This window comes from Vidua chalybeata, chromosome 1 (assembly GCF_026979565.1).
Source record: "Vidua chalybeata isolate OUT-0048 chromosome 1, bVidCha1 merged haplotype, whole genome shotgun sequence".
NCBI lineage: Eukaryota > Metazoa > Chordata > Aves > Passeriformes > Viduidae > Vidua > Vidua chalybeata.
In genome coordinates, this window is record NC_071530.1 from 150,262,748 (window position 1) to 150,286,428 (window position 23,681).

The 23,681-nt window shown below is 42.3% G+C and overlaps 1 protein-coding gene across 16 annotated transcripts in view; it reads right to left on the reverse strand.

Moving 5' to 3' along the window:
• Positions 1-23,681, reverse strand: part of TSNARE1 (t-SNARE domain containing 1) — a 456,023-nt gene that overhangs the window by 240,469 nt on the left and 191,873 nt on the right. For all 16 annotated transcript variants that reach the window (XR_008430352.1, XM_053939861.1, XM_053939852.1 and 13 more), the window contains 3 exons: positions 8,380-8,470; positions 4,871-4,945; positions 2,839-2,895 (listed from right to left, as the gene is read on the reverse strand). Coding sequence is in view for 15 of the 16 variants with exons in the window: in XM_053939861.1 (XP_053795836.1) it covers positions 2,839-2,895; positions 4,871-4,945; positions 8,380-8,470 (223 nt within the window). In the remaining variant the exon portion in view is untranslated. The remainder of the gene's footprint in view (positions 1-2,838; positions 2,896-4,870; positions 4,946-8,379; positions 8,471-23,681) is intronic.

The window sequence follows — 23,681 nt, forward strand, 5'->3', positions numbered from 1 at the left end:
TTTTTACCTGTTACATGGGTCTAGGGAATCAATTACTCCCTAAAGGGAAATTATTAGGGCTTGTGCTACCCAACATCTCACCTTTCCCACTCACCAGTGGGAGAGAAGTATAGGGAGAGGCATCCAGAAAAACGAGTATTCTTCAGACCTCTTACCATTTTCTGTAATAAATTAAAGTATAAATAAAAGAGAACAAAGCCCTGCAGGAAAGCAGTGTTTGAATCAAGGCTGGATCTGCACCAAGTCACTGTGCAGCTTCACAAGGCCCATAAATCAGATCTGAACATATGTAGTATTTTGCATTACTCTATAGGGTGTTAACTTTAATGCCTTAATATATTCACACAGTGGTCAGGTTACAGTTCCTGTGGGAACCATAAATTTGTATGTCCTGGCCAATCTGCTGCTGGAAAAATAATAATAATGAGTTAAAACTAACCACAGCACCACATTGCCTTCAGCAGGTTTTATACCTTTAATTTTTCTCCTTTCTGTACTTGAGGGAGGAAGAAGAGAAGATGTGTGAAGCTGCAAATGTACACGGAAGCTGAAGCAGATGTGAATTAATTTTCGTCCTTTTTTGCATGAAGGCTTGTGTGTCCCCAGCCCAAGTAAATGTCACTGCATGAAAAAGATTTGCTCTTGGGTGTGATCAAGCCTATTTCTGAGTCAGAACCCTCTCAGCCAGGACATGCCACAATCTCCTTTTTCATAATCCACCAAAACCACTTCACCTGCAAGCAACAGCTACAAGGAGGAACAACCTGAGCTGATCCAGTTTAACCCAATTTCTGCTGATTCTGCCTGACCCACACCAAACTGATCCTGCTACAATCTCCCAGTGGTTGGATTCCTACCTGGTTTAAGGCAAAGGGGGTTGTCTCTGTCCCATTCTTCCTCCAGCCTCCTTACTAATTACTCACTTAAAGATTTGAGTAATTTTTGTCTGGCATCCTACATTTTTTCCCATATTAAAACTCTGTTTACTTCCAAAGAAAGTTGTTTTCGGAGTCATCAAGAAATTTCAACACACCAAAAAAGCTGGTTTCATCCAGGCTTGCTCCCAATGCCACCAATCCGCAGTAATTAGCATTTTTCATTCTGTTTGCACTGGTTAATGGCCAGCAGTGTCCCACATCCTGTGGAGCAGCCATGGCCATGGTAGTGCCAGACATGGTAGTCCAGGCAAGAACAAAGCTGTTCCCTTCCCTGCAACCCACTTCACCAACAGCAGTCAAACACAATTGGTTAAAAGCCCAAGAAGTGATGCAATACAGGTGGCGTGAAAACAAATCACAGTTAATTTGCACAAAATGACCCAATTAATATTTAATGCATGTGGGATTTGACCACAGTTAAAAGATGTGCTATTTATGCCCCTGCTCAACACAGATCACCAGCTGGTGGACAAAACCAGATTGTTAATTTTTATAAACACAGAGCTGAAAAGTAACATCTGTGCAGTCTCTCCAAAGGTAGCAGTGAGAACCCTCACCGGATAAAGGAATTTGTCAGCCCTTTGGTACCTTAATTTCATTTCACTGACACCTACACCAACTAAGCAACAAGGTCTAGGGAAAAACTGTCTTGCTTGAAACTTAGATAATATTAAAACTTTGGTCCATTGATCTGCACTAATGATGGGGTTTTCAGTGGCACCATTCCACTCTTTTTTACACAGAATCATCAATTCAAAGTTACAAAGTACAACTATTTCTTATATACATTAAGGAAGTTGTAGAAAACAAGGTGGCACAAGGTAGGGAGAGAAAAGTCATTAGGAAAGCAGAAAAACTGCTGACTGCCCCTTAAATGATAAAAAGTATCAAAAATATCAGAAATAATCACTGAAATTAGACACAGAGTTCTGGGTTTTGGTGGCACAGTGTCAGCTGCAAATGCCTACAAGTTTCTTGGTATGTAGGATTTGAGAGGACAACCTAATCTCTGCTGGACCCTTATTGCAGCCAAAGGATCTCCTCACATCAAAACTCCCTTGGAAATCTGTGGAGATTTCTTAAACACACACATCCAGATATTAAATCTATAGTACTTTGCATTACTATTTATGAAAGACTACACATTTTCCTGTATAATATATATATACACTCACACAAAGATGTCTTTATAGTCTTAATACTTTGCAAATGTTCACTGGCACACATTGCCTAATTATATTTTTTATGTATATTCATACATGTACGTATGAAAATGAATATGTGCATCATATATGGAGGAATCAGAGTATATATGAATATGTATACATAAATCAGAATAAATATATATACTCTTATACTATATAGTATTTATTCATTGAAAAATTTCCTAATATGGGCTAAAAAAGAAGAAAAAGGCTCAATTTGCATATGTATATAGTGGTTAACCACAGTGCAGTGCAGCCAAAGAAAGCAGAATACCTAAACCTTATTAAAACTGGGGACAGGTCTGATAAAAATTCTTCTTAATTTCTTCTATGAAACTGTCCTTGGAATGTGATTTCACCACACCTATGAGCCCAGCTTCCAGGAAAAGTGAGTGTAGGACTGCTTTTTTATATATTTCATAGCAGACTAAACTCCCCTCCAGAATGGAAAAACAGCTCCATGAGGACAGAAAAGCAGAGAATAATTAAACAGGTCTTACATAAGTCTTTTTTCCTGAGTCCTGTTATCTTCCACCTCCAAAGACATCACACATCTCTATTGGAAAATCACCTCACTGGCTTCAGTGTAGGCAGTGGAGGAGCTCCAAGCTCTTCAGCATCAGTAGTGGGGTCAGAAAACAGCTTTTTTTTAGCACTGTACTTACTTCCAAACACAGAGACACTCGTGCACTTACCTGTTTGGTGCTTCTCTGCCCAGTAGGAAGCAAAGATTTGGATTTCTCTGCTATTTTCTGTTAAAAGGAAAAGAAAAAAAAAATCAGAGGGAAAATGGCTGAGAAGAGTCCAAATATTTAGGGAAGGAGTCATATGAAGCTATTTTCTTCTACTTTCTAAAGAAAAAGACACAGAGAAAGCTCTTACTCTTTAGAAAAAACAAGGGAGTATAAAAGCATTGAAAACTTCAGTCTTGCAGGCATCAAAAGTCTTCAAAGCTTTCAGAATGACAAGGTTATCAAAACTGAAACAGGCATTTAGGGAATGACAGCCAGGACGTGGATAAGTAGCAATTTATCACTCAGATTGTTTTCCTGACGCAGCCAGGCGTTCACAAACTGCAGTGGTTAATTCTGGCACTTCTGAATTGATGACAGTTTTTAAAATAAAAGAAATCCAATCCTATATAGTTCAGATGGACTGTATTAATGAACATTAGGGGAGAAAAAGCATGAAAAAAATGTGTGTGTGTGTGTATGGGGGATGAGCTCTTTACCCAAATAATGCCAACTTCTCATTTAACACATCCAATAATTTTATTTAAAGACCCCACACTCAGTTTCTTGAATAGGACAGGTAAATAATTAAAAATAAGAGACAGCACTAGAGATGATGCAATTCTATTACACAACAGACATGCTGTTGAACTGCTATTTTATGTACCTCTATTTATTTATTTAATTTTTAAGGCACAGGCAGCAAGTGCTGGGCAATCAATCAGTCCAGAGTGTTTCTAATAGAGACACATTATTAAGTGCATGTTGCCAGCCAAATTTCATTACACCTCTATAATTACAATATATCCTTCCCATTGTTGCAGGCATGCGTCAGACTCATTAAAGTGATATACCAAAGCCACCAGAGTTTGTCCAGGTTGTATTTTCATTAATCCAGATATATCTCCTAACTTGCACTGCCAGGGAGGGAGGCAGTTTGGAGATGCTAAATTTAAGTCATTACTACAGTGTTTAAAAAACAAAGCAAATCTGCTCATCAGCAGAGCCTCCCCAGGGTAAAGAGGGTGAGCAAGAAGCAAAGGAAGGAACTGGAGTTCAGGCTTTGTTTGTTTTATTAAACAGCTTGATCTTGGTGACAGATCCCTGTTGGAAGAATGTTCCATAACATTCCAACAGATCCCAACCACAAGATGTTCCTGGAAACTTTCTGGCACAGCCAAACAGCAAAGCAGAGCCAGAAGGTAGGGTAATCTTTGAATTATCTGTGCTGCCTGCACATTCTCTGCAAGCAGAAAAGGGGAGCTGTGCAATCCCCTCTCCCCTGAGAGTGGAGACACACCAAAATTATGTCATGGCAAAGCCAGGGGAAATACTTCCCCCTGCACTCAGCACTGGGGAGGCCACACCTCAAATTCTTGGGTCAGTTTTGGGCCACTCACAACGAGAAGGGCGCTGAGGAGCTGGAGTGTGTCCAGAGGAGAGAACAGAGCTGGGGAAGGGGCTGGGGCACAGATCTGATGAGGAGCAGCTGAGGGAGCTGGGGGGGCTCAGCCTGGAGAAAAGGAGGCTCAAGGGAGACCTCAGTCTCTACAACTCCCTGACAGGAGGGTGTAACCAGGTGAGGATCAATGTCCATTCCCAGGGAACAAGAGACAGGACAAAAGGAAATGGCCTCAAGATGCCCCAGGGGAGGTTTAGATTGGATATTTGGGAACATTTCTGCAGAGAAAAGCTTGTCAAGCACTGGAACAGGCTGCCCAGGGAAGTGGTGGGGACATCATCTCTGCAAGTGTGGATATGGTCCTTAAGGACATGGTTCAGGTGCTGCTGGGTTGATGGATGGATTTGATGATCTTAAAAGTTTTTTTTCCATCCTTAATTCTAGGACACTATGATTTCTTGACTGATAAAGAAAGAAAAGAGGGAGGAAACCATTCATTAGCAGCCCTGTGGAGATGATCCATGCTCCAGGGAATTACACTTAACACATTCCCAGATTCCCAGATGGGACAGTGAAAGCAGGAGGGACACTCACTTTCTGCACAGCTCCGTATCTCTGGATGGCATCTGACAGCTGGTTCTTCAGCCTGTCCAGCTGAAGCCTTTCTTGCTGTAGTGGGAAAAAAAGAAGGCTGGTTAGCAGATCTGTCAGAAATAAATCCTGTAGTAGGCTCTGTCTGTGAACATGGGAAATTGTCCTGGTGGGAGACACCAGGAAAGGAAAAGAAAACACCAAATAAATAAAGGGGGTGCCAATGGTAACCGAAAAGAATCAGTCACACTGGGGCTGCCAGGATGCAATAGGATTTTATTTTAGGAAATGTAATGCTTTGGTCTTTCAGGCCAGGTTAAATAAATAAAATGCCACTTTAGATATTCAAGATAGTATTGGAGAAAATAGCTGGAGGGATCTTTCTATAAAAAGTTCTTTTTCCACAGGATAAATCATGATAGAGTTGATCACCTCATTTGGGAAATTTACTGGACTTGGAAAGTCAAACAGCCACAATATCCCCTCTCCTTGGTCTGACTGTCAGAAACCAGCTTATCTTCATGTTTTCCAAAACATGAACCCAAATGTCACTGTCTTTATGGCTGGAGCTTGTCTCAGCAAGGTTTCAATCTATGTTTAAAAAGTCACATTCTTGGAAGGAAGAATACAGCCTGATGTAAGTATCCAACATGCTTCCAAATCTCTGCTCTCAGGGGGAATGACCAAACCCAAACAGTTCTCCTGGAACTGTTCTACACCCTGGATTTGAGATTTCACATATGCAGGAGCTCAAATGTCCAGATTTTACAGAAGGAAATGCTGCAAGGAATTGGGATGTCACCTTAAAAAACAAGTGGAAAGCAAAACTCAATCTACACTAAAGCTACTGAGCAGAAATGTTCACTTTCCAACCATTTCAGCTGTTTCAGAAAACTGCTTGGGATTACAAAAGTAGATTTTATAAAGGATAGAATAAACATTTTTAATTTTAATGGCAGTATTTTCACACACAGAAGAATATCCCAGTTCTTCCTCTGAAGATTTAAAACCATTTTTAGAGCAGGGGAAGTATCATTATTCCCATTCTACAGATAAAGGTTCCATAAACCTTATGTTTGTTCCACATGCAAAATAAGATAAGATTGTCACCCTGGAGAGCAGATCTTATGCTCCAGCACTCACCCTCCCAAAAAATGGAATTCCAGATCTACCTCTCTATTCACATCCTTTGAGGTTAGTTTGGAATAAAGCCCTAAAAGAGCCATTTTCCATCAGTCTCCTGCCTTGTAGCACACTGATCCACTTAGAGCAGCATCTTTGCTCCTGCAATACCATCAATTTGCTCAGCTGGGCATCCTGACTCCAATATTTCCAGCAGCACTTGGAGATTTATGGGAAGTCAGAGAAAGTCCCATATTGCATCTTGTTGGCAATGCATTACTGGTGGAAAATTAGGAAGAAGGGGGGAAAAAAGACTTTTTTTTTTTTTTTTTTTTTTTTCCTGTGTGTGCATGCAATCCACAGAAAAATGGATTGGTGAGTCTGCTGTGAGTAATTTTATGGGAGGAGAGTTTGCAGTGCTACCCAGATTCCCATGAGGGACTTACGGACCACCAGCCAATATCCACCAGAACAATTTCTTCTATGTAAAGGATGGTGGCTACAGGCTTTTCTATCAAAATTTGTAAGTTTAACTACTAAAACTCTACTGTTAAAAAGAAGAATTTAAAAAAACAAAAAAAGTTAAATTAATTGACCAGTGAGCAGAAAAACAGTTATTATACAATGTAATAGAGAGCAGCAAATTTATTTCTCATATTACTGAAATTGTTTCTGTGTCTATTTCCTTCAGCTCTTAAATATTTTCCCTTCCACTTTGCATTTTTCTCCCTATGACAGTGAAACCTCTTCTCCTGAGAGTCCCCATGGGCTTCAAGGGCAAATAATGACATTCTTGTGTGGCATTGTAATTGGGTTTAATGTGACCTTGCCTGATTCCCCTTTGGACTCAATTTATGTCACAAAATAAAGCCTGGAGATCAGCACAAAAAAAAAAAAAAAAAAAAAAGCCCAGATCCCCATATCTGCAAGGGAGCATCTTCTGTTTCATCAAACTCAGATGGAAAAAAAAAACCTCAAAAAAAAACCAAAACAAAACAAAAAAAAAAACACAAAACAAAACAAAACAAAACAAAAAAAAAAAAAAAAAAAAAAAAAAACCAACCAAACAAAAAAAAACCAAACAAACAAAAAAACCAGTCCTTGCCATCCATCACTAGTCAAAGCAATAAGTTAAAAATTATTCTTGTCTTAATCTTGATGTCTACATGTGGAAACAATCTTCCCTCCTCATCATCTGGAGCAGACCATCACCCATTGATTTTTTTTTTTTAGGCAGGCTGAATTGCACAAGGTCCTTGACAGGTTACCAAGGTGGCCTCGGGTGATCCAAGTTTTAAATCCTTATCTCAACTGCCTGTTGGCAAGTGCCATAAATCCAGGCTGTAAAAACCACTTGGTCAGAGATGAGTTGTGTGTTTAGAACAGTCTTATTTCTTGGTGGAAGGGCAGCGAGAACAGAGTTGAAGTAATACAGGACTTTGGAAAATGGCAGGTAGTGAGTGAGAATAAAACATGAGCTCAGGAAAGTTCCTGACTTAGAAACCATATGGATGCTGGAAGCAAGAGTGCAACAGAAATCAAGTAAAATAGACCTTATTTTCATTTCAGGTGCTGAATGTTATGTGGGTGAAAATTCTCCTTTAACTCTCACACTAGCCAGAATCTGGTCCCCACAGTGTGCTTGTGTTCTTGCCCATGATGTACATCATGGGCCAAGGCAGCAGTAACATCTGGGGAATAAAATCATTGCTGGAAGGTCCAAAACCTTCTGTTTGTCCAGTCTTTGCACTGGGGACAACTCATTCCTACCACGTGATACTGATGCTCATATGAGTTGAACCTACAGTTGACAGCCTAGTCTGCACACAAAACAGAGGGATTTTCTGGGATAAACTGGAATTCAGAGTGGGGTAAATTCTAATTTAAAATCCTGCTCTGATCACCCAGAGCCTGTATTTATCTACCCCCAAAGCTGCCTTTGCAGTAGCACACAGCACTGAATCAGTGTCATATCCACATATATTCCATGGCTTTGGCCTTTCCAGACATTTAACACACTCCCAAACTCATGTGCACCCCACAACTGAGTCTTTAACCAATGCCAAACTCATGTGAAGCCAGATGATTTCTGCAGTATTTTCACCCAAACTGAGACCCTGAGATAGATGTGAACTGGCCAAAGGCTTTGCTGCTGAGTTCTTGATTTCCAATTCTACACGATCCAGTTTTGGGAGGAGAACTGGTGTGTGCAGCTGTTTTCCCCTGCATCATTTTTACGTGAAAACTACACTTGTTTGAGAGGAGAGGAAGTTATAGCAAGACACAGAGATTAACAGCTTTGAAGCACCCACTGCCACTTCTTATTTTCATTATTCCTCCTTCCACAAAACCCATCATTCTCCCCCAACGGCATCTTGACTGACACATACCCTGGATGAGCCTCTGACAACCTCAGACAGCTGCTTGATGGCTTTGGTGCTAGTCGTGATGGTTTTATTAGTCTCCTGCTGGGTGGCATGCCTGCAGAAGAGAAGAGATGATGGGAATTGCAATTGAAATTAATTGCATAATGAGACACTTGGAGAAATCTATCAAGCTGCAGAGCAATTGAGACAACACAACAGCAGCAGCACGCGGAGGCTCAGGAGGGCGACAGGAGTCCTGGGTCTTGACCAGCAATGGAAGCCAGAAGGAAATACTGGGAAGGAGCTGCCCAAAATATTCTTCCTGCTGTCAGCACAAAGACAAGGCCTGTGAACCATTCAAAGGGAAGTGATAAGGTGAAAACAGGGGGTGCACAGGGAACAAGGCCATCACACAATGGTTGGTACTGCAGATTTCCAAAGAAGGGTTTTACAGCAAAAGGAGACAGGACTGAGGAGTTGCCTGATGGCTTGCCCAGGAATAATATTTTTCTCAGGAGAGAAATCTGAAATTGAGCAGGACAAATTTACTTACCCTGGTCATCTACTTAATGACACAGTATCTCCAGGAAAGCACTGGGGATGTGAAGGTGCAGAGCTGCTTCACCAGCACTGAAACAGGCAGGAATGGAGCCAAACCAGTCACCCCTCCAGTCATGGGTGTCCCTCCCTTTTACACCCCAAATTCCCAGACCATTATTCCTCGTAACCACTGGTTGCTGGCCTTGCTCTCTGGGACTACACAAATGAAGGGGAAGAGACATAAATGCTTCCCAAAGGTATTTCTTAGTCCAGTAGTTCTCAAGCTTTCTAAGGTCAACAGAGCACTCTCAGCTTCTAAGCTTCTCCAGAGAGCACTTCATATCCTTTCAGTCAGAAAGAAGTGGTTTTCCATGAGGCTTTGTACAAAACCTTAAGAAATACCTGGAAAAGACCTGGAGAAAATGATGTTTTTTCTCCCTTAGAGGACACACATGAGCATGAGCCACAGTTGTATCAAAAAGACTCATACGTCAGTGCTTTTTATTTTTTTTTTTTTTAGAGTGGTGAGATTTGAAGTGAATGGAGGTTCTTGGATTAAAAAATGTCAAAATGTCTATTCATGGTCCCTCAGTCCTGAAGACCCACGGCTTGTCTCTCCAGCTCCTTCCTTTTTCTCTGTCAGTTCTGATGGAGAGCACCTCTTTTGAGAGCTAGGTCAACTCTTCCAGCACCTCCTTTGAAGATCAAGGCCAGTCCCCAAACAGCTTTTATCAGACACAACCTTAACTACAAAAACACCAAGATCTCTCTTGTTCAGGTCTTAATCCAAAGTTTGGGAGGTTTTTCCCCACTTCAATGTTTTTGTGCAAACAGCTGAGCTGGGAGAGCCATCCAGGATCATGGAATCATAGGATAGCCTGGGATGGAAAGGACCTCCAACATCATCCATTTCCACCCCCCTGCCATGAGCAGGGACACCTTCCAGTGGACCAATTTGCTCCAAGCCCCATCCAACCTGGCCTTGGACACTTCCAAGGATGGGGCAGCCACAGCTTCTCTGGGAATCCTGTGCCAGGGCATCACCACCCTCCCAGTAAATGAAATTACACTTGAGCTCATACAAAGTACCTGCAAGTGAAAGCTTAGTACACCATGAAGACAACATCTCTTAGTTGCAGAACAGAAATTCAGATGTGTGTCAAGGGTTGAACACTCACACAGAAGGCATGGACTCCTCTAGCACCATGCAAGAAGGACAAGTAATCCCACATAAAGACAAAACCAGATCCAATAATGAGTTATTACCTCTGTTTATTTAAATTAAGGTACAATTGCTGTATTCATTCATCAAAATGTACTTCATTTGCTGATGATCCCAGGACTTGCCACACCAGCTGAGCAATTACATCACTTTTAATTGGAGATGGAAGAGGTCATATCTATCACAGACAGGTATCCACACTGCCATTGTGAGAGAGGGAGCTGGGAATTGAATCCTGTCACATTGCTAACATTGAGGAGTGCACAGTCAGCCTGATCCCCAATCTCTTAATCAAGTATATCTTGCCAACAAATGCATGAATTCTACAAGCAGCAGATTCAAATCTCAGATTTCCATCCCTAATTCCTCTTAATGGAAAGTAAGATGCTGGAGTTGACATCCATTTTGCAGACCTCATTAAATTATCTGCCCACAGAATAACTCAGGGATTTACATACCACTAATTCCCCATCCCCAAAGTAAAATGGCTTGTTAGGCTCTTGAATCTGATCCTTCCCAATCTGTAAAGTTAAATAAAGCCTTCTTCATTTGCGTTGTAATGTAAATTTTATGTTAGATATCTTACGTAATAAATTCGTGTTGGGCACGAACTTTACTCTGCTGGAAAAATAAGTGGGAGCAGGAGTACAAAAAAATAAAAGTTCTGTCTTCTAGCTCTTAATTTAAAATGCACTTTAACCAATGTGCTGTTGCTTGATTTTGGCACTTCCCACTATGTTGTCAGCACAATTAACTTCTTATTCTTCAGTCTCAGAGATGCGCTCAGGAATCAGACAATGATTATATTTAATTTACATTAAATGCTATTAAAATCTTAATTTAAAAAAAAGCCATCTCAAAACACTGCTTCCTGCAGTATTTTATTTTAATTTGTAACGGTAACAAGATACGTTGTTGTTGTTGTTTTTGTTTTTATTAGTAGTATTAACAGTATTACTATTATTATTATCTGTCTTTATATTCTGCTCCCCATGGAAGTGTGGAAGTTAATTAAAAGGGTGTCTCTGATGGATAAAATTTCCTCCTCAAAAGAGTCCTCCACACAACATCAAGTTAATACTCCATCTGTGGAGCTGCCAAGTACCTAAAATACAAATGTAGTAGAAGATTCACCTGCCTACAGCTCTGCTCTGAAAACAAACCCTGGAAGGGTAAACACCAGAGAGGGCATCTCTTAGGAGGGGTAACATCTCTTGCTGAGCATTTCTGCGTGCACCAACACTGCAAAGGCAAAGCATTAAATAATCCAGGAGATGCTGAACTGCTGCCTACGAGTTCCCCATGGCTGCTGTTTCCTCTGCTGGAGGAGCGTGGTCCAGCGAATCCCTGATCCCCAGCTGCTCACAGTTTGTTCTTTGAGCGATCATCTCTCTAATTTATTTATCCAGTTTTAAAAGGAGCTCTGCAAAGAGGCAGATGCGGCGGCGGCTGCTCCCTTCATCTGCAGGGACACCAGGAAGGAGCTGAACTTCTGCCTCTGCTGCTTCTTTGGGACACTTGATGAATGGCCAAGTCAGTGGAAAAATAATCAGACCCCAAGTGCAACAGCAAACACCAGCAAGGGAAGGAGTTCTCTCTGCCTCACTGTGCCTGCCAATACTTACAACAATCCCAAAGAGCTTCGTTTTCCAGCTCCAGCAGGAAATGCCATTTCCACTTATAAAACAAGACACAGCTTATTTTATTTTCATCTGATCCCTAATGGAAGAGTAATAATGTGTTTTTCGGGTACAGACCAAAGATACCTTGCTGTAGTGGTTTGAACATCATTAGATGCAGAATCCCCTGTTTTAGCACAGGGCAACTGCACAGAAATGTAGCTGTTTTTTGCACTTAAGAGTGGTCAAGTAGGATTGGCAAGAATTAAACCAGATAGTTCAGCATAACTCAAAACTTTTTCACAGCTGCTATAATATTTACTGCAGGTTTCTTATCCAAAAAGAGGTAAAAATCAGAGTACTTTGAGCAGAGCACCGAGCTGCAGGATCTGTGGCTTAAGCAGAAGTAGGTTGAGCAGCTGCATTTACATTGATTCCATTGCTGCTGCAGACACAGATGCAAAAGGGAGCATCAAATATGCAGAGGGAGATTGGCACCACAGGACATCTCCTTCGTGTCATACAGATGGATTCTGTGAAGGACTGGCAGATGTGGGAACTGATAGGCCCCAGAAAACTACAAATACACGTAGATAAAACTTCATGCATTGTCCACAGGGACAGCATTGGATCCTAAGGATCCTATTCCCCTTTCTCCACCTAATAAAGGTGTTTAACTACAGAGAAAATCCAATGGAGATTCTTTGTGGCCTGTGGAGGGGGGCACCTGTAGCGTGAAATTCTGTCCTAGAACATGGTCAAAAACAACAAACAATGCCCTATTTTTCAAACTGTTAGTGGTGGGCTGAGAGGGGCACCATGTGCTGGGATTTGGTGTTGAATTGTATTAAAACCCATCTGCCACACCAGCCTCAAACCAACACCCTGAGAGTGAGGCAGAGATTTGGCACATGACTGGTAGCCAGCCCCTGTAAACTATAAAAGTCCAGTCCAGTTTTCATAGGGTGGGTTCTTCTAACATATTCCTCTTTGGAGTGTGTGTGGACATTCATCCTTTGGGTAAAGGATGTGCCCCAAGGACATCCCTCAAGGCTGAGTGAAAAAGATTTGCTTTCAGTCATTGGCCTGGGTAAGTCACATCAATCTCTAATAATCATTTGTTTTGGTAGCTTTAATATGATTTCTTTAATATTGCTTTGATTTAGTACACTATCCTATCTGATACTGTAATAGTAGTTTTAGCTTTTATGCTGCGTAGTAAATAAATCTGATTGAGTTACTTTGTCTAATCATTTATCATAAGAAATAATCCATTTTCATAGACATATATCTGATCTGCTATCATTAAAATCTGAGGGACAAAGTTGTAAAACTTAGACTGTTGACAAAGTCTGGGGATAAGCCTGGATCCAGCTGCCCCTAGGCTCCTTTCTGAGGAGTTTAGAAAGCAAAGGGATCCTCTCTGCACCTCATGACTCAGTGGGAGCTTCTCTAACAAACTTTGTCTGAAGCTCCCCCTCCAACCTTCAACAGCACCTCCAGAATGATGCAGAGAATCCTCACTTGAGAGGTGACCCAGCCTTATGGTGTATCCTACACTGGCAGGATGATCCTCCAGCAGAACCAGAGAATATCCTGAGCTGGAAGGGACCCATGAGCATCATCCCAGCCCAACTCCTGGCCCTGCAGAGGACAATCCCACCCCGACCCTGAGAGAATTGTTCAAATGCTCCTTGAGCTCTGGCAGTCTTGGGGCTGTGACGAGTCCTTGGGGAGCCTGGTCAGTGCTTAACAACCTTTTGGGGGAAGAACCTTTTCCTGATATCCAGCCTCGGCCTCCCCTGACACAGCTCCAGCCATTCCCTCGGGTCCTGTCACTGGTCACCAGGGAGATCAGTGTCTGCCTCCCCTCTTCCCATCATAAGGAAGATGAAACACTCATCTGTAGGATGGAAACTTTTTCTGCCTTAGATCACTTGCACTTTACAGAATCACAGAAAGCCTCGAACCTCATTCTCCAGGATGCATGGAAAATCACACAGTGAAAAGGTGACAGAGGAGTCCTGCAAATTTATTCAAATGAAGGGAGAGAGTCCACCAGGGCACAGCCCGTGGGGTTTTCTCTCTCTGGGGTTTTGGGGAGCACAGCCTCCTTTATCCCAAACTCCTGGCTGCACGTTGCCCTCTTCCTTTCCCCATTGCCTGAGGTATCAGGAAGGTGCAGCCTTCCCAAACTGCCTACCCCATATTCCCCCTTGAACCTGGCATTTAACCCCAAAGTTCAGAAACTCAGGCTTGTGCAGACCCACTTGTTTCAGGAGTCAGTGTCCGGGTTCTGTAACAGTCCTTGACGTTAACAGAGACATTAAGACCCATTTCAAAGACATTAACACCCATCCTCTCACCCATGGAATTGTTTATAAAGGCACTAGCACACATCTTTCCTATCCAGGACTCAAAATGCAGGGGTCATCTCTCACCTCTAAGCATTTATTGCAGATGTAAACAAAACAGGAAGACGAACTAGGAGGAAAGGTTATTTTTTTAAGAATCACAGAATCACAGTCTCACAGGATGGTTTGGGTTGAAAACAATCTTAGAGATCAAACATCAAACCCTGTGCCATGGGCATGGATGCCACCCATTAGATCAGGTTCCTCAGGATCCCATCCAACCTGGCCTAAGTTGTTGCACTAATTTTCACCAAGCCCTAAAGTATATTTACTGTGTTGTTACAGTCATCAAAGGAAGAACAGTTAAAACTACTTATTCTGGCTCCAAACTGACTTTCTCAGTCGTTTTTTCCCCCTCACTTTTTCTTCTTCAAGACCTAATGTTGAGGAATAGTTTACAACAGAGCAAAATAAGAGCTCTAATTCTGATCTGTCAGCAAACCTCTTTGCATAGGTGTAAATCATCCAGCAGAGTAAAAGTCGGGAGAAATACGGACTGCTACTTCCAGGTTTCAAGCCACACAATATTCTAAAATAAAAGCATCATGGATTTCCAATTTACCTGTCACTTGAAAGTATTAGGAGACGCGGCACTATTTTTCTTACAGGAGCTTAGGGGATGGTCTGTGGCTGTGTGGGAAAAGAAGGGGAGGTATTTCAAACCCACCTGACACGGGTGAAATACCATCTCTAGAGAGGAACATGGTTTGCAGTTCTGCTGTTCTGTGGTTCTGCATTAAAACGCAGGAATTTCTGTCAGCAGCCCTCACAAATTTCATCACAGAAGTGCAAACCTTAGCAAAATTTTTCATGGCTTTTTCAATACCTATTTTTAAATACCTTTTCTATCATGGCTTCTTAAAATTAAATAATCATAAATAAAGAAGCAGTTATTACTGAAATAAGGAGAATGCTTGCTCCCCGGCAAGATTTGACCAGCTGCAGGCGGCTGGTCACTCATTAACCACTACCAGCAATTCAGATTTGTGTTTTTCAATGAAATTATCTGCAGAACAGTTTGTGAGACCCCTCTCTTAACCCTGCATCACCTACAGATTACTTCAGCATCACCTCAGACTCCATCTGTCAAGTCATAGCTGACAGCTCTCAAAACAGGGCCCCACAGGGAGCAGTTCAACAATGTCACTGCCATTAGTCACCTCTCACATTGTTTTTCTTTCTCCCACCCATACTATTCCCAAGGAAGTTTTAATTTTAAAAGTTCCACTTTCTTTCTTAATGGGAGAGCCCCCTGAATCCTTTGTAACCGCCCTGCTAGCACTTGAGATATATTACACCTCCCTCTCCCTCATTTTGCAGTAAACCTCTTAGCTTATGAGAGGCAGAAATTAATTTAATTAATTTCATTTTGACAAACCCCAATGCCTACTGATCATGATAGTTATAATTTTTTTTTTTTCCCCCTCCAGGTGCTGATAAATTACTAATTTCTCTTTACCTATTTGTGCAACTTCACTTGTGCTGAGGGAAACCATCTTCCTGCACCAGATTTCTGCAAAAAAACAAACAGATCCCTCCCTTCCCAGCCCAAGGACCTCAGCTGCCCTCTGTGAGCTCTCAAATATTCACTTGAGATTCCGGAATTGCCCCGCTAATCCTTTTGGTGCCCCAAGATGAACGGCACCAAGACTGTGACTGCTCTGATTGCTTTGCCCGTGCTCTCTAATTCTGCCGTGCCTTTCCCATTCCTGCGTTAACGAGGGGATCATGGCTCAGCATCTGCCACGGAGAGGTCTCCGGGATGCGGGGATGTGTTCCCGCAGCAATTCTCAGCGGCAGAGCCGGCGGTGCCCGCAGCAATCATAGAAAGCAGCTGAGCGACACACAACCTACAGAGCTGTTATCACGCCTTCCTTCCAGTGATTTGCTGCAGCTCCTTGCTGAAGCTTGGATTGGAGCTGTCTTTCCAGGTTTTTCGGGGTTGGGACACGATGATCTTTAGGGTTGCTTCCAACCCAAGACATTCTATGATTTGACGATTTTGATTCTGCGCAGGGAAAGGTCAGGGTCGCTGCTTTTAGGGCTCTGTAGAAAGAGTTAAGTCAGCTTGAAGGGGAGAACTAAAGACTTTCTGAGTCCTGCTTGTAGTCCAGAAATACAGAGAAAAAAATATATACTGTAAAGAGTTTTAGAAACTGGTGGAAGGTGTCCCTGCCCACGACAGGGGGCTTGGAGCTATAGGATCTTTATGGTCCCTTCCAACCCAAACCATTCAATGATTCTGTGATGAAAAAGTTCCCCTGCCCTGCAATGGCAGAGATGTGGATGTTGTCTTAGTTTCACCCTCAAATCTGTTTGTGTGTGGACTCCAAAAAATGCAAACTCTCTCTTAACAACCTGCCCATTGCAGAACATGGGCTGGAAGCTACAGACTCAAAATCCAAAAGACAACAAATCCCAAGGACTTCATGAAGATAAAAATGATGACTGATGTATCTGCCTAAACAAGTTTACTCATAACTTATGCTCCTGTAGATTAGCTTGTGTGTTTCAGCATAGAACCACAAATATTGCTTGGAGGGTGCATAAATGTGCCTTGCTCTCACACACAGACACGTATGTAGGAAAGACAAATGGACAGGAGATAAATGGCACTGCAGATTAATGTAGTCTATTATGCTTCCCACACTCCCTCTCTTGGTTTTAGCATTTAACATGCATTCAATACTCGACAGGGCACTGTGAAAAGCAAAGATGAAGGGTACTTTACTGATGTGAATGAATGATTGCTTCAGCTCTCCTTGAGAAATTACAATGGAACCATAGTTAATAAAAGAGCCAGTACTTGGAGGATGAAAAGTTTTGGTGAAGAGAGATGTAGATTTTTTTAGGCTTTGTTTCAATTTTAAAAGTTGTTTTTGCTGGTTCATGTGTTTTCTTGCCACCAAATTTTTTCAGTGGCGAGAGCACGCAGAGCAACCATCTGCAAAAAAGGGAACAAATCACATCAATTTCTGAGATGTAGACATTTTCGTCCCAGAAAATACATGTTTCATTAAAAAAAAAACACCAAAAAATCCAACATTGCTTAAACCCAGGCAATTTTAATTGAAAAATGAATCTATTTCACTCAAACGACTGCAATGAGTTTTGTTATTTTGTGAAGTGAGCAAGAAATCAAAAGCAAACAAACAGCTTGAGACACTTTTCAGCTGGCTGTGGTTATTTGTGTATTTCTAGTTAGGGGCATTAAAGCACAAATGCTCCTGTGTGTATGCTTAAATTAAGTGATGTGCCCAAACCCGGTTTCTCCATCAGGATTTAAGTGAGAAGGAAAAGGCATTAGCAGCAATTGTGCCCCTGGAATTGTCAGTGTGGAGCAAACAGGCTGTCTCATACAGCCGTGAAAAATGTCCACCCTTGGACTAGCAGGAAATCTAAACAGAGAGGCAATGACCAAGCAATTATTTTGCAGTCCAAAGAGCAAAGCCAGGTGGTTTATCATCTCCAAGAAAGTCAGCTTTAAGGACCAGCAGACAAATATCCAGAGCCCTGCAGCAGTGCAGAGACACGGTGGCTTCGTGCACAGCCCTGGCAGGAATCAGGTGCGGTGGCGTTCAGGAGGAAGCAGCTCAGCAAGGGAAACACATTTCTTACCCCAATCCCCAATTTCATCCCAGATTATAAATGAAGGAAATGTCACCATAAAATTCACAGACAAAATTGGAGGAAGGTTTGATTCACACTGGTTTTCTTGATGGAGTATATGAAGACAATGTTTCAAAACAACAGCACTGGGGACACAAGGTTTGTTAGAAATGCACTTTTGAGGCATTATAAAAAGACTTCATAAACCTCCACATTGATGTTAATAAATAGTGCACTGTAAATATCAATTATTTAAGCTGTCTGTGCAATGCAAATGGAGTGGTATTTACAACATATGTTGAAGATGATGCAAACTCCACTAACAGTGACACAACACGCAAAGAAATCCAATATTTAGCCAATTCCTGCTCTATTTGATTTGCTTTGGTACCATCACTGGCAGAGGCAATGGCACAGCTTTTGGCTTCCAAGACAGATATTTATGGATCCTGCAAGTTGGGTTTCTCTTGGCATCTCCTTCTTCTCCATCTGGGAACTCCATTCGGGTGGGGCAAGATGATTTTGGGTTTATTCACCTAGGATTTAAATGCAACTTCACAAACAAGTCCTGCTTCAAACATGGCTCATCCATAGAGTCCATATCCTTCTACAGAAAAGCATCTTTTGGACCTCTCATTACACAGACAGACCCCTTTCTGTCCCCCAAAAAATCAGTCTTACCTCTTTTATCTTTTATCTAAAAAAATAATTTTACCTCCCTGGTCCCAACCCTCTCTCTCACATGTCCTACAGAGCAGGAAATAAATTTTCCCTCCATACCATTTCCACAGCCCCAATAATGTGAACTTCACCAAAAACAAACACCATCCACAAGTTCTCTAATTCCTAAAACAAAAGCAAGCAAACAAACAAACAAACAAACAAACAAAAAAACCAAAAAACACCCAAACAATTTCACACCAAGAGTTTCACACCAAGAGCTACTATATTATTTTTATATCAATCTCCCTAAACTCCAGCACTCAATTCCAAATTCCTGTGTAAATCTCCTCAGCCCTGTTGAGGAGGTGAGGTACACCTGGAGTGCTGTGTCCAGTTCTGTGCTCCTCAGTACAGGAGAGACATGGAGCTCCTGGAATGGGGCCAGTGAAGGGTGATGGGGATGATTTGGGGACCGGAGCATCTCTGATAAGAAAATGCTGAAGGAGCTGGGGCTGTTCAGCCTCTAGAAAAGACAACTGAGAGGAGATCTCATCCCTCTGTCAGCATCTGCAGGGAGGGATCAGAGCAGGGACCAGGCTCTGCTTGGTGTTCCCAGCACTGGGACAAGAGGAACGGGCAGGAACTGATGCCCAGGAAGTTCCACCAGAACAGGAGGAAGAACTTCTTTCTGAGCTCTGGAATAGATCATCCAGAGAGGGTGTGGAGTGTCCCTGACTGGAGATATTCCAGAGCCATTTGGACACAATCCTGTGCCCTGTGCTCTGGGATGGCCCTGCTGGAGCAGGGAGGTGGCACCAGATGACCCCACTGTGGTGCTTTCCAGCCTGACCCATTCTGTGATTCTGCATTCCCAAAACATTTCCCCAGGCACACCACCCGAGCTAGGACAGGACCTCCTGCCCCATGACACCTCCACACGTTTATAAAGCACAGCCACTCCCACCCCTCACCTGTCCAGCTCCAGCAACTGAGGGAAGAAACCAGGACTTGTCACTCTGGTCCTCTGATTTTCCCTGATAGGGGATGTCCAAACCACTTCCTCACCCACCTAAAATTCACCCCACATTTATACCCACCACCACGTCCTGAGCCAGACCTGTAGCTCTCAGCCTGCCTGGTGCAAAAATACTGGGATCAGAATGGGAAGCTGCAAACTGCTGCTGCTTCAGACAGAAGAAAAATTACCTTCTGACTCCTACTGAAGGTGATCACTTCCACTGCTGCTGGGAACAGCTTTGACTGCTCCATGTCCTGTGGGCTGGGGCTCTCTGCTCTCACCAGTGCCATTTCTACTCGCTCTGAACCTGTTGTACCTTCCTGAGCAGCTCCCTCAACTGCACAGCAACAGCAAACACCAAGTGCTCCACAACTTTGTTTTTTTTTTCCCTCTCCTCTACTTCCTCCTCTGCTGGAAGGGGTTTTGGAGCACAGTGCTATGCAGAGAGGGAGGTCAGCTGGATGAAAGAGACATTTTAAAGTACAAAGTGAAGCGTAAAAGTCGATGTTGGTAACAGTGCTGGCGCTTTCTGAACACACTCCCTTGAGCACTTGTGCCGAGATCTATTTTTTCTGATTTTTTTTTTTTTTTGAGCAGAAGATGGGAGAACATAAAAATGTGAATAAGGCAGGAATTAGCTTTAAAATATGCTTGCTTGAGAGCAGGATTTTTTTTTTTTTTGTTATGGCTTTATTTGTTTTCATATTTCACTTTTTTCTCTAAAAGCACAGAGATAACTGGAAGGATTTGTGCTGGGAAGAGAAATGGATCTCAGCAGCCTACTTGCCACCTATTGCTCTATCCCTTATACTTCATATGCCTCTTTAAATCTGACATCTCTGCAACTTTCTGAGCATAAGGGCAAGCTGTGAAGTACACAGCAAATTAATATATTTATCCCGCACAGAGTGCAATGAACTCAAAATACAGAGTCTAAATCCCCAAATACTTCTCTTTCTCCTTTGCTGTCCTTTCCATTCACCTTAATTTCCCTCTGCCTGGCACTGTTTTTTGAGAAACACTAATTTAGCAGGCAGATAGATGTATCTGTCTCTTTTCAGGAATGATTACCTTTCCAAAACAGGCAAAAATCCTAAAAGAAATGCCACTGGTGAGACTCCTCTGCTCATCAGCCCCACATTTCATTACTTTAAAGATCCTTCAGGCTCTCAGGTGACAATAATGCATAATTTCCAGCGTGCCAGAAGTCGCTCTTCCCCACCACCCTGCAAGTGACATCAGCCCATAAAGCAGACGAGCACTTAGATTACAAAAACACGAGGCACTTTATTGGCCCATAAAACACCAGCTAGAGCAGCCATGTGAGTGAAGACCCCATTTTGTGGGGCAATAAATTTTGCACCAGCACCCAAAAGGCACTGCTATTACAGGAGTTGTGCAAATCACCATCCCTGGTCCACGACAAAAACCCTCAGGCTGTGGCCAGGAGGACTTGTGCCTCCACAACAATTAAAATGCACCACTGGTCGTCCAAAAAATTAAACTTCAAAGAGACCCTGCCCTAGTAAGAAACGAGTACAAATAGATAATAAAAGGATAAACAAACAGAATAAAAGACCTGAGGAAGTCCATTACAAATCACCAGGCTCTGAGGTTTGCTTCCAGGTAAGGAAAGACTCTCTTTCTGCTGGCAGAAGCATTTAATGAACTCAGATACAGCAACTCTCTGTTTACAGGGAGGGCCAAGGGAAATATCCAAGCTTTCTAATCCATTTGAATGTGAAAACCGTGAGCCCCGTTATCAGAAACCTCTGCTGCTGATAGCAAATTTGTTCTCTAGGGGGAAAATGGATTCAGCTTAAGAACCACTGTTAAGAGTCCAATGCAGGTTCTTAAAAGAAAATTACCTGATGAAAGATCAATAATGTTTCTCCTCTCATGGAATTGAGGCTCATGTGCAGAATAAAAAATTCCAGAGACTGAGTCTCTGTTGCCTTACTTCAACACGAGCCATTGTAAATGTAACCAGGGTAGAAAATTACATATTTAAAGTCATGTGGTGAAAATCACATTGCATTTGTGCAGGTAGGGACCCAAAAAGAGAAGAAAACAGAGAAAGTCACACTCAGTGCACTGTAAAAGCAGATGGAGCAGCCCAAACATGTTTCCTTGCAGCCTTAGTGCTTAAAAAACAGCCTTTCATACAAAATGGTTAAGTGTGCTAAGTTTATGCAACAGCTGCCAAAAAGTTGAACCCATGGATCCAGCTGACAAGAACCCTAAATGAATTCAGCAGCAATATCCATTGAAGGACCAAAGCACCACAGGAGAGATGGTACTGAAGCATGTGACTGACCTTTCTTTTTAAAATAAAAGGATTTTACATCAATACAGGGTCAGGCTGAAATGCAAGAAGATAAAGGGAGTAATCCTAAATATATTTTTTTTTTCCTTTTCCTTCCCGAATGAACAGAAGAGTTTGTTCACCTCAAAATGGACTTCTGGAGTACAGTGAAAATCTGGAGAATTTCAAACACATGAGATCTTGGATAAATGGTGATGGCTCAGCTATTACAGAGCAAAAAGAGATTTTCCCCTCCTTGTCAGCTCACTGAAATCTCTCAGTTGATGTGTTCTGTGCTAGCAACAGGAGGCACACATCAGCTCCAAACTTCTGAGCTGCTTTTGCGTGATTTGAATCAATAATCCCATGGCTTTTTAATAAAACCATTGAAATTAAAAGTTGGGGATAGTTTATTATATGTAAAGTCTGGCCTTTGGGTCACAACAATTCCCTGCAGTGCTCCAGGCTGGGGGAAGAGTGGCTGGGAAGGGATCCCCAGTGTTAATTCTTTAATTGAGAGAAAACAGTCAATATCAGATATCCCAAACCCCAAACCAGTTCTTGATTTGGTTTTTCTGTTTCAGGACTTCTCCTAGCTGAACAAACCACAAACACTGGGTGAGATCCAGACTCATAACTACTGATGCTTGTGACATCCAAGCCACCCTTCCAACCACCTCTTCTCAGGCCTGTGCCACCCTGGAGGCACCAAAACACAGACTCTGTTTCTCTAGTTACTTAACAGCCTGTAGGAATTGAGTGTCTGTTCCTTCCATGGGTTCAAAAGCCCCAGCTCCCTGGAGACAGGCAGATTTCCTTCCCTTAAAGCTCTTTTGCTCTCCAGGCTGATGATTCCTGCACGGAGAATGCCACAAATCAGTTCTGCCATCAACCCACAAGTTGTGCACTGTCTTCTGGCTGGAGCATTCACCTGGATCCCTTCCCCTTATCCCAAAATTGCTGAGAAGGTACAAAGATAAGCAAGCTGGAGGCATGAAGTCAGCATGGGTAAGTGATAAGACAGGAATGAATCCCACCATTTCTCTTAACTGAGGTCTACAGTCACCTGAGGCTGCCAAAAGCCTGATCAGAGCTGGCCTTGTTCTTGTTGTTGGTCCAGATGACATTCAGAAAACCATCCCAACCAACATGATATTGTGATGTGTTGAGCTCTGCTCAGATTACTGGATTGAAGCTTTCCCCCAGAATTTATCACCCTTTTCCTTTCACCACTTCATTCCAAGGGTACATGAGGGCTATCTCTGGTCAAAAAAAACCACAAGAGTTTATCAAAATGTTTGGAAAGCCCTGAAGCATCCCCACAATTTAAATAAAATTAGAAAAATTAAAATCACTGCCTCCTGAATATCTACTTTTCCTTATTAACAACAAAAAAATTAAAAGAAAGTAAGTCATCACTGGGTGGAACAGCTAAGAGAACTGCTGATATTTTTAGCTGCATTGACGAACAGAAATGCTCTGCCCAGACATTCCACCCCATTAGACCAACATTTAGATGGGTATTTTGGGGTTCTCTAAGCAGCTCCATCAGACCACAGTGCCCACGATGGTCCTGGCACTCCTGCAGCCATTCCCAGCCCTGCCTGCTCCTGTCACAGGCAGCCACACCTTCAATTCAGCAAGATTTGGGCAGATTTTACACCCTTGGTGAGATACAACTTTGTGCCATACTCTCTTACTATCTCTTACAGGAGATAAAAAATCTCTATCAGTGCAGGATCTTATCTACCCTAAGAAGTCCCATAAAGGAACGTGCTGAGTCAGCTGCATTCCTTTGATTACCCCACATCAATCCCTTGCATAAATGTATTAATTTAATGCCACTTCAGAAGTGTGCTTTATTATTATTTTGGAGGCTGGAAGATGTCAGAGATAACTACAAAGAAAGGTCTTTGGTGCCGTCTCACTGAGAACA